At 39.7% G+C, this 12065-nt stretch overlaps 1 protein-coding gene across 5 annotated transcripts in view; it reads left to right on the top strand.

Moving 5' to 3' along the window:
* Positions 1-12065, top strand: part of OSBPL9 (oxysterol binding protein like 9) — a 67209-nt gene that overhangs the window by 47455 nt on the left and 7689 nt on the right. For 4 of the 5 annotated variants that reach the window (XM_006149408.3, XM_027772242.1, XM_027772241.1 and 1 more), the window contains 4 exons: positions 4921-5033; positions 5155-5273; positions 9358-9443; positions 11372-11543. In XM_006149408.3, the coding sequence (XP_006149470.1) occupies positions 4921-5033; positions 5155-5273; positions 9358-9443; positions 11372-11543 (490 nt within the window). Of the gene's footprint in view, positions 1-4920; positions 5034-5152; positions 5274-9357; positions 9444-11371; positions 11544-12065 lie in introns of all 5 variants that reach the window. The other variant, XM_027772243.1, reaches the window with a different exon arrangement.

The raw sequence follows: 12065 nt of genomic DNA, 5'->3' as shown, positions 1-12065 counted from the left end.
CAACAGTAAGAGAGTGGTAAGATAGGAAGTATTATGTAAGTAAAAGGTTACTCTTTGCTTTTATATTAGAGTGGAGATAAGCCAGGCACTGTATTGGAAGAGCAAAGATGCAGAGGTTAAAAAGGCCCAGTCCCTGCCCTCAAAGAACTTAGTCTTTTGGGGAAACAGACATCGATAGTCCCATGGTGTGCGTGGCATAGTGTTGTAGTCCAGTCAGGTTGCTCTATCGAAGTACCTTAGACTGGGTGGGTGGCTTACAGAAATTTATTTTTCACAGTTTTAAATTCTGAGAAGTCCAAGATCAAGGCACTGGCAGGTAAGGCGTCTGGTTCGTAGATGGCACCTTCTAGATGTGTCAAGCTAGCTCTCTGGTGGAAGAGTCAAGCTAGCTCTCGGAGGGGGGGGGGGGCCTCTTTATAAATGCACTAATCTCATTCATGAGGGTACCACCTTGTGACTTAATCACCTCCCAAAGGTCCAGCCTCCTGAAACTGTCACACTGGGTGATTTTTTTTTTTTTTTTTAAGTAAAACGTTTTATTGACTTTAGGACAGCTGGGTGTCACACAGGTCCAACATACTATATAAATTGAAGATGGAGACAACATAAACATGCAGATCATAACATGCAGAGAGGAAAAGCACAGAAAGCCATGTGACATTTAGAAGTACTGAGAAGTCAGGGAAGGACGTCCAGAGGAAGGAAGGGGTTAATCCTAAATTAGTCTGTGAATGAGTAGAGAGAAAGGAAATGGGGATGAGGAGAGGCGGAGAAAATGGAAATGCTCTTGTGCAGATAGAAGGGACCCTGTTAGAAAGGGCAGAGGCTAGAGGAGCTTGATTTCTTTGGGGAACTTTAAGTAGTTTAGTATGGCTGAAGCATAAGGTGTGGTAAGTGCTCCACACATATGGGGTTGACAAGGGCCAAGGTATGAAAGAGTCCTATATCCTTTAGGAAATTTTTAAAAATACGTAACAGATGTATAACAGATAAAGGTGTGGGTAGAATGAGAAATATTTTTGACAGATTCACTGTGTGATTTTCCCTGCCCCAGCCTCTCAATGAGCTAGAATTACAGGTGTGCACGGCTGCACCCAGAGTGTTCAGGTTGGCCTGGAATAAAACTAGACCACCCGCGTGACTTCTAGCCTCCGGGGTGGTATCTGTGTGCTACTGCAGCTAGATCTCCTTTTAAGAATTTTGAACATTTTCTCACGGTAATGCCCAACTGCGCAGTTTCAGTCCTAGAACTGGTGGTTTGAAAAACACACTGGGTGGGGCCAGCAGGTGGCATGGTGGTTAAGGGCGCTGGACTCCAACATGGCCAACCGTGGTTTGAGTCCTGAACCTGGTGGCTTGCTTTCTCATTTTGCATCTCTCTCTCTCTCTTTCTCTCTCACTCTGTTCCTCTCTGGTCAAATTAAAATAAATGAATAAATAAATAAAATAATGTTCATTAAAATAATTCTTCTAAAAACAAAACAAAACAAAAAAACACTAGGGGGGTGTGTGTGTGTGTGCCCACAATTCCAGCAGGAGGGAAAAATGGAGAAGGGATTGTGACATGATTATTCATTGTGGAAGGTTCTCTCTCTCTTTCTTTCTCTGTGTCCAGACCTAGTGGTTTGAAAACAGTGGGCATATGTGCATGTGTCCAAAATTCTGATAGGAAGGAGCTATGAGGAAGGGACTATGGCGTGATCATTCCCCATTGAGTGTTGGGGTGGTTGCTTGCTCGTGCTCACTCTTTTTCGCTGGCATGCACATGTGTCCTCTGGCAATATAAAAAATATGATTTTTTTTAAAGAAAAATTTAAAATATTTGTGCTTGTTTAAAGGCATGTCTACCAATTCATCTGTAGGCTCAGAAGCTTTTCGGTTTCCTTCTCTGTGCTCTCGGAGCACTGGACCCCATAAAACACGGACCGGTCCATGAGGCTCCCATTTGTGGGGACAGCAGTTAAGTTTTTTGTCCTAGTAATCTACTCTCGGTTCTTTTTCTCACTCGATTTCACATACTCCTTATATGCCACTCTAGAAACCCACACTGATACAGATCGTAGATGCTTTATGTGACTGGCAGTGTGTTTTGACTTGTTTTTTGTTCTGTTTTTAATAACATGTTTATTTATTTATTTATTTATGTTTATTTATTTTAGAATTCTTTTTGACTTTATTTATTTATTTTCCAATTTGACCAAATAGGGAGAGAGAAAGAGAGAGAGAGAGAGAGAGAAAGGGAGAAAGCAAGCCACCAGGTGGCCCCAGATCTGGGACTGTAACCACAGTCAGCCAGAGCCCCCAGCCATCATGCCATCTGCCAGCCCCTTGTTTTGTTTTTAATGAGGTTTTAAATCCCTTCAAATTAGGTTTGGTGGCTCCATTTCTATATTTCTTGTAACTTCTGGCCTGTTCATGTGTTTATGTCCTCTGCATTTCCTCTCTATGTCCCGAGAGAGAACTTTCTTTAGTCTTTTCAGCGCTCTGTTGCTAAAGACATGTGGTAATGATAGCTCCTGTATGGACTGCAAACAGCGTGGTTTACACATTTCTAAATTAGAAAGTAATACATGTTGAAAAAAATGGGAACTTTTAGAGCCAGGCATGCATTTCAAACAGCATCACTACTGACCAACTGTATGACCTCAGGCCAGTCACTGAACCTCTGATCATCTGTGTGCTGTGGGGGTATCGTGTTCAACGGTAACTCGTGTCCATCCCACTGGTGCGGAGTGTTGATGTGGGAGGCTGTGCATGTGAGGAATGGAAGAATATGGGATGGGATTTCTGTACTTCTGCTCAGTTTGCTTTAAACCTAAATCTGCTATATGATATAAAGTTGATTCTTTTTTTTTTTTTTTTTTTTTGAGAGGTTTTTGCTATAGGCCGCGTGCACTCACCAGAAAGACAGAGAGAGACAGAAAGCAAGAAATCACCCCCCAGGGGGGATGGTCACGCTGCAATCCCTTCTCCTCCATTCTCCTCTCGGGATCTTGGGCACACACAAACATGCACCTGGCACGAGTTTAAGCCACTGGGTCCAGGATTCAAACCGCAGTCGACTACATGGGAATCCAGTGACATAGCCACTACGCCAACTGCTGGTCCCAAGTTTATTAATTTTAAAAAAGATCTAATGAGGCCAGCAGGTGGGATGGTGGTTCAGGCACTGGACTCCCATATGGCCAACCAAGGTTTAAGTTCCAGATGTGGTGGTTTACTCTCTCTCTCTCTTCCCCTCTCTCTCGTGAGCACACATGCCCTGTAGCAAATTTAAAAAAAAAATAATAATGATTCGTAATTTTTTAAAAGATCGAAAGAAGTAAACATCAGCAAACTTAGGTTTAAACCTATAGATTTATAATAAGACTCTATTGTGTTATAAGTGTATATTTTGTAAATATCTGCAGTATTAGAAATTTGGGCTTGCCTCTTTCCTCCACCTTGGAGCCTGTGGAGGCCTGCTGGGAACAGAACTTCTACAAGGCAACTATGTCTGGAAGGCTGTGGTCCAAGGCCATTCTTGCTGGCTATAAGCGGGGTCTCAGGAACCAAGGGAGCACACAGCTCTTCTTAAAATTGAAGGTGTTTATGCATGAGATGAGACAGAATTCATTTAGGCAAGAGGTGTGCTTATGTGTACAAAGCAAAAAAACAACACAGTGACTCCTGGCGGCAGATCAAATAAAACCAGAGTCATCTGGGGAAAGGTTACCGGTGCCCATGGAAACAGTGGCATGGTTCAAGCCAAATTCCGAAGCAATCTTCCTGCTAAGGCCATCGGACACAGAATCCGTGTGACGCTGTACCCCTCAAGGATTTAAAAATAATGAAACATAAATGAATAAAAATGGATTTGTGTTGTAAAAAAAAAAATTGGGGCTTTAATTTTATACTCTTAAAGTAAACTGTATGTCTTCCTGGTTTTTCTTTTATAAATATACAGATACTTACATGGATAAATTATGATTACAGTATAACAATCTAACAGAGAAAGCTTTCTTTAAACCTGTTACCAGCTCATAAAGCCAGTTTCGATAAGTTTTCTTATAAAAATAGTAGACTTTTTTATTTTATAATTTCAAATACAGGTTTTTAATGACTGGGAAAAGTGTTAATACCAGTGTGGACTTTTACCAAAAGATCTCAAAAATATAGACAAGGCATCTTTCTGAGATTTGATACTTAGAATATTACATAGACATCTACGTTCATTTGTTAACTACAAAGTAACAAAATCAGAAAATGAACTCAAGTTTTGATGCAGAGGTCAAAATCTCACTAGTTTTTTTATTTGTTTTTTTTGTGGTTTTTTTTGTTGTTGTTTGTTTTATTTTTGCATTTTTGTTGTTGTTGTTGCTGGTGGTTTTTTTTTTTTTTTTTTTTTTGAGAGGTTTTTGCTATAGGGTGCGTGCGCTCACCAGACAGAGACAGAAAGACAGAAAGCGAGAAATCACCCCCCATGGGGGAAGGCCACGCCGCAATCCCTTCTCCTCCAGTCTTCTCTCGGGATCTTGGGCACGCACACACATGTGCCCGGCGTGAGTTTAAGCCACTGGGTCCAGGACTCGAACCGCGGTCGACTACATGGGAGTCCAGCAACATAGCCATTACACTAACTGCTGGTCCCAAAATCTCACTAGTTTTTGATGACCTGTACACCTTACCTTTCACAAGCCTTGCTGAAGCACACTGATCAGAAAGCATGAGACGAGAGACCTTGCCATCAGACTTTGTCATCTTGGAGTGAGAATGACAGGGAGGGAGCTGGAAAGCATTTATATGTTTGTGTAACTGTAGGAGTCTAGTTTTTTTCTGTCACCTATCTTCATATATTGGTTTCAGACAGCTTTGCAGGTTAACATCTTACTGTGGTTTGAAATTGCTTTAAGAAAGTGATTTTTTTTTTTTTTTTTTTAGTTCTTCTGGTTCTGCCTCAGTCTTGACACACAGCAGCTCGGGAAACAGTCTGAAGCGCCCAGATACCACAGAATCACTTAATTCTTCCATATCCAATGGAACAAGTGATGCTGGTAAGTGACCTACGAGAATTTAGCTCCCTCCAGCCCCCGCCAAAAAAAAGATTTGTATTACTGGTGGAAGCAGAGATTGGCCTAGTTTAACACCAGTCTAAGAAGATCTGTTTTCCTTTAGATCTTTTTGATTCACACGACGATAGAGATGACGACGGGGAGGCAGGTTCAGTGGAGGAGCACAAGAGTGTGATCATGCACCTCTTGTCACAGGTTAGGCTCGGAATGGACCTGACAAAGGTAGGAGCCAAACTTGGCATTTGCTCTAAGTCTTAGTGTTTATGTGCAGTTTGTCAGTGATGCTGTGGATGAGTGCCTGGGAGCTTGGTAAAATGACATCATCTGTTTATACTTGTCATGATTTAACATGTATGATATCAAGGCAAGTACACTGAATGACCATTTCTATAAATGGGTGAATAAATGAAGTTGTAATAATCTCATAGAGAATAGAATATATGGGTTGTATGGATTAAGATTTGGATTCTATTTGGGGTAGATGCAGAATAGTTTGGGGCTTGGTTAATAGTTTGGGGAAAGCCTAAAGCAGTGCTGTGTGCACAGAATCAAAATGATCAGAGTTCTCAGGCTGAGGTCAGAGGACCTGCATTTGCATCCTACCTCTGTTGTTACCAGACCCCATGGCCTTAAAAAGTCACCTCCTCTGTGGTCTTCAGATTTTTCTTTTTTTTTTTTCAAAGTGGACATTCACTGACCTGCTTCACAGGGTTAAAAGGATTAAGAGAGGCAATAAATATGAAATATGACATAGTTATGTAATTACTGGATTTGAATTTGAATGTAAACTTCTGTCTCTAAACTGAGTGCTCACTTTAGGAGACTGATGTATGGGAGCCTTTGTATGTACCGGCCACTGCGCTAAAAGCCTCATCCTTTCACTTATTGCTCACTAGAGCTCTACAGAGTAGGTGTCGTTGTTACCTCTATTTTGTACATGAGGAAACTAAAATATGTACAGGATAACTAACTTGACTGAGTCATATTAAGTGGCTAAACTAATATTCTAGTCTGTAATTGGAAACTCTTAACTTTCCACTATTGCCTTTGTCATGAAGACTCACGTAGTAGCTCACGCATTGGTTGAGTTGTTCTACTCAGCTTTAGGAGTGTAATTAAATTTAGGATCTTCTTTTTTATTATGACAGAATCAGCTCCAGTGCTGTAGTCTTGCATCTAGTGCTATGGTGCTGGTTGAATTTTGTTTTGATTTTGGATTTAGAGGACCATTAGGAAAAAAGACTAATCTATAACACCTTCTAATGAGTGTCTGTATTAAAATCTTTTATCCCTAATCTAAGTGAGAACAGAAACACAAGGGTAACAATTTGTGGAGCCCAACACTCTTTTCAGGAGTGTTGCACTAGGTAGGAGACTGTTTGCAGGAGATTGTCCTAGAATTGCATCAGTTATCGTTAGATTGCATAACTGCTGGCCCTTTAGTTGTTGTTAGGAAGGACATTCTTTTCCCGAAGTGGCCCATTATGTTTCCTGTTGAATCTCATTGGCCAGAGTCAGGCATGTGTTCATGCCTAAACCAATCACTGGCAAGGGAAATTGAGTAGTTTAATTTGTATTCACCTCTTGGGAGAGAGGACACTGGCAACCTGTGGCCTGAAACTAAACTGAATCAGAGTTGTTAGGTACAAATCAGGGATGTAGGTGGGCAACCAAAAGTGTTTGCCACAATCAGGTTTCTTATTTTTTGCCTCACATTATTTTCTCTGCCACATAACACATACATTGGGTCCATAGCCACTGAAAGCTTGTTATAATTCTGATTGATATTATAATACCTTTTTTCTGAATATATTAAGAATTAGCCATTTTAGAAATCTTTATTGGTACAAATGGCTGTGATTACCAATCTAAAAAGAATCTTGATTCTTTTTATGCATTCCAAATATTTTTAATAATGTCTTAAACTTTTACCTTCTATTTATAAAAATATTTTTTTCACTTCAGATACTTTCCAAAAAGTTTGTTTTCCAAGTACTTTTTAGTTTTTGGAGATACTAAAAGTCATGTCCCATTTATCTCACTTAGTCTTCAAAACAGCCATAAAATATAAGCAGGGCATGCAGTTATCCACTTTTATAGGAACTTGAAAAGTTGAGTTAATTTTTCAGGGCGTCCCACAACTAAGAAGTGACAAGTGCTTAAACCCAGGCTGAAGACACCCAAGTCCAGCGTTACTGTTCCAGCAGTGGGACATAATGGCATATATCAGTATAATTCTAAAACCATAGATCTGTTGAATAAGAGTTCCCAAGAAACTTTTTAAGTAGGGGAAATTTTTCTTTTTCCTTTAACTACGAGTGAAATAAAATATGTGTTTCTTTTTTTTTTTTTTTTCTTCTTTTGGAGAGGTTTTCACTATAAGGCACATGCGCTCACCAGACAGACAGAGACAGAGACATAGAGACAGAAAGCGAGAAATCACCCCCCAGGGGGGATGGTCATGCCGCAATCCCTTCTCCTCCATTCTCCTCTCGGGATCTTGGGCATGCACGCACACGCGCCCGGCGTGAGTTTTAAGCCACCGGGTCCAGGGCGCTAACTGCGGTCAACTATGTGGGAGTCCAGCGACATAGCCACTACGCTAACTGCTGGTTCCCTGTGTTTCTTGAATATATTTTTCAATTGTCTATTCAGATCTATTATCTATTTTCCTATCAGAGTGTAGTCAACTTTTTTTTTTGTTGATTTGCAAGAGCTATCTGTATTAAAGATGGTTACAACCTAGTCTTGTTCTTTAGCATTCTTTCTTGGTGGCTTTTAACCTCTGAGTTCTCCAAAGTGATAGGAATTTGTACCGAGTTGGTATATAAGCTTGCCTGCCAAAATAGCATTTAGATTATGAACATATATATCCTTCGGAAGGTAAATGTTTATTTAAAATGTAAACACTGTTGTCTGATAATAAAGATTCTAAATGTTACATAGCTTTAGCATCCCCTTCCAGGTTTATGTTCCATCAGGGTACTCATTATGTACCCAACCATGCTGGAGGACTGGTTTATCCCTTTCGCACCGTTTCCTGTCTCTGTCTCCACGTCTTCTGTCTCTGCCCATCCCTGTCTCTTACAGCCTTACTCTTCTCTGAGGCTTTTCTTTTCTGCCACCTCAGTGAATTGTTTTCCAGCTTTGCTTTTGTTCTACTCCAAACAGCACGGTCTTTCTCTCAGCTGAACTTCTAGAGTACTTTGAGCCACTTTTGTGTATTTGTCACATTCCACCTAAAATTTGTACATGCTACTGTTCTCTCATGCTTACCTTTGCCTTTTTCATAGCTTTTCTCACAGGATCTTTAATATAGCAAATATACAGTAATTACTAACAAGAATTTTTGCTTGCTCTGGTCCTTTGCTTGCATCATGAGTAATTAATAATTTGATAACACATTACAGAAACTCTTCTTCTATCCCACTGCCTAATGAAAGTCTTCTTTTTGATAATGGCTTGTCTTCATTTTTCTCATTTCTTTCCATATTCTAATTTTGTATCTCCCTTACTTTTCTCTACTTTATTCTTAGCCCCTGAGCATAAAACTAGTGGTTTCAGTGCTACGGTGGAAAGAGTTTGTTGATTCTCAGTCTTCAGTCTCATCTGCCTTTTGTTCATTCCTTTAATTGCTTGTAAATTTGATCCTTACATTCTAGGAGCTCATCATTTACTAAAAGATCCAGATTCATAAGTAGATAAATTCCCAGACACACCTAGTGATGCACTCACCTCTCCCAAAGTCAGACCCAGTCTTGAATTTCACATTAATAATGGAGCAATGAGAACACTTGTCACCCTCTTTAACCTTCCTATTTCTCTACTGTACAATAGAGATAATTTATTCATCATAAGGCTGTTGTACAGTTTGAGTAGATAATGTGTATGTGGTGCCCCAGCAGACAGGAGGCATCCCAGGGTTACTACTAAATATTGGGTCGTCGTCGGAAAAGTCATGATGTATTTGTTCTGTTTTTCTATGCAAAAATGCATCATGGCTTTTCCAATGACGACCCAGTAGTTCATTGTGTTTTATTTTATTTATTTTGTTAACACTCTAGAGGAAAGGCAGGGTGTACAGAGGAAATAACATTTGAACATTCAAAAGCCATTGCCTGTTTTTCATCTGCTGGGCTGGTTAGTGGGCATTTCTGAATCAGGAGAGTTTGGGACATAGCTTTTTAGAAGCATGCCTGGGCTGTGCGTGGTGGCTGTTACTGTGACTGGAATGTTTTGTGCAGATCAGCACTTTTTATTTGTAGCAAAATGTGATCCTCTAGTGCCAAATGTGTGTGTTTTTCAGGTAGTTCTTCCAACATTTATTCTTGAAAGAAGATCCCTTTTAGAAATGTATGCAGACTTTTTTGCACATCCGGACCTGTTTGTGAGGTATTTGTACATAGCAGTATACAATTTTTCTAGATGTTACTCAGTAGGTTTCTGCCTTTGCAGGATGGATGTATTCCTTCTTATTTTTCAGATATTTATAGGTAAAAATGATGTTGGATATTATTTATATTGGTGCCTGTCTGTTTGCTCAGGTTATATGGTGGTGATGTTAGACAACCATTTTTTTTTAAGAATTATTTTAATTTTACTTATTACTTTTAAAAATTTGCTGTAGGACACATACACTCACCAGAGAGAGAGAAAATGAAAAGGCAAGCCTTCAAGTCTGGAACTCGAACCACAGTCAAATATGTGGCATTCCAGAGCCTTAACCACCATGCTACCTGCTGGGCCCAAGGAAACCAATTTTTCATTTTTCTTCAAGAGGTTTTTGCTATAGGGCGTGTGTGCAGAAAGACAGAGAGAGACAGAAAGCAAGAAATCACCCCACCCCCCATGGGGGATGACTATGCCGCAATCCCTTCTCCTTCATTCTCCTCTAGGGATCTTGGGCACACATGCACACATGCCCGGTGTTAGTTAAGCCATCGGATCCGGGACTCAAACCATGGTCAACTACATGGGAGTCCAGCGACATAGCCATTATGCTAACTGATGGTCCCAAGGCAGCCAATTATTAACACTTAAAGAAACTCTTAAGATCATATCCACAGGTTGCCAGCATTTATAGGCCCAAGACTATGAGCTTATTTGATCCTGACATTAGTAATCACTGCTAAAGTGATTATCCTGATGAAGTTTAGCTGAGTTCAGCAAAACGTTCTAAACAACTGCTGTTTTCCAGGCACTTTGTTATTGAGCTAGAGAAAGGAAAAAATCTGTCTGTCCTTGAGAAGTTTACAGTTCAGTGTCCAGATTTAGAATGATCCATACATTTTAAACATGAGGATTGTAATATTAGATATGTGTATAAAGGATAGAAGCCATGTCTAACAAAGTTAGTGTAGCCATATTGGATTAAGATAAAAGAGACTTTAAAAACAAACTTACTGTTATAGAGTCAAAGAGAAATAAACCAAATCATACTCAAAAAAAAAAAAAAAAACTTGAAACCAGTTAGGGACATTTTTGTAATGATAAAAGGGTCAATTTATTAATAAATAATGCTCTTAAGTGTGTATGTACTTAATAACACATCTTCAGGATACATGCCGCAAAAATTGACTAAACTTAAGGGAGAAATACAGAAGTCCACAGATTCTTCCTTCAGGAACTGAGTGAGCTAGCATCCCTCCACTCCACCCCCCTACCACACACACAGGAAAATCAGTAAGGCTATAGAAAATTCAGACATTATCAGTCAACTTGACCCAGTTGGCCTCTGTAAACACTACCTAACAATTGTATAACACGTGGTTTTTCCAAATGGGATGTTTATCAGGATAAATCATATCCTGGAAGTCTCCATACATTTAAAAGAATTGGAATCACAGAGATCTTTTCTGACTACAAAAGCGTTAAACTAGAAATTGATCACAGATATATAAAATCGCCAGCAATTTAACAATTTTAAAAAAGTACTTAGAAAGTTCTGAAACAGGGAAAGCAAATCTATGGTACTAGAAACTAGAAGAAGTGTTTGTCTCAGGGTGAGGTAGTGATTGCTTGAAAAGGGGTGGGAAGACTTTCTGGAATAACAGAAATGTTCTGTGTCTTGATTGGGTAGTGGTTAATTACACAGATATGGACATTTGTCAAATTCCTCACACCATATACTAAGATCAGTGCATTTATTAATAATTAGGTATATTATACCTCAATAATAATAAACTTTGAGGTAACCCCTGGTCCTCGGACCCATCAACCTGCCTCAAAGAAGACCATGCTGGGGATTAGGGAGGGGGTTGCTGGGTTAGCTTGTATCCCACCCCAAAGCAGGATGTTAAAAATGTGTCTCTCCTTTACAGCATCAGCGACCAGAAGGATCCTCGGGATCGGATGGTTCAGGTTGTGAAATGGTATCTCTCAGCCTTTCATGCAGGAAGGAAAGGATCAGTTGCCAAAAAGCCATACAACTCCATTTTGGGCGAGATCTTTCAGTGTCACTGGACATTACCTAATGACACTGAAGAAAACACAGTGAGTTCCTCATTGACACTTTTCATTATCTTAAGTTTTACACTGATCCAAGATTTTATTTTATTTAGAAGCAGATAATAATGATGAAGGCATTGATTAAAAGATGCTTACCATCCATAGAAGAACAGTGTTGTTAGATCGGCATATTTTGAATATAGTGAGAAGGGGGGGAAGAGGGGCATGAGGTGAGAACAAAGATTTAGAAATCAGATCATATAGGGCGGCCCTTTGAGCCATATGCTAACTTCATGACTTGTCAAGACCTCATTTTTGTTTAGAAAAGATCATTACAATGACTTTGTGAAAAATAAATTGAAAGGGAACACAAATAGAAACAAGGAAACCATTAAAGAGGTTTTGGCATTCAAGGAGAAAGACTTGGTTGCTTCAGCTGTGTTTCGGAAGTAAATCTTACAGATAGTTTGGGGAAGGTAAGGGAAAGGAGGACATCAGAGGTGAATCCTTGCGTGTGGACTATAGCAGTTGCTGGTAAGGAACTTGCTGAAAGAAGAATGGATTTAG

Source organism: Tupaia chinensis, unplaced genomic scaffold (genome assembly GCF_000334495.1).
Source record: "Tupaia chinensis unplaced genomic scaffold, TupChi_1.0 Scaffold000259_1, whole genome shotgun sequence".
NCBI lineage: Eukaryota > Metazoa > Chordata > Mammalia > Scandentia > Tupaiidae > Tupaia > Tupaia belangeri.
Note: the sequence above shows the minus strand (reverse complement) of the source record. Positions and strands in the feature narration are given on the sequence as shown.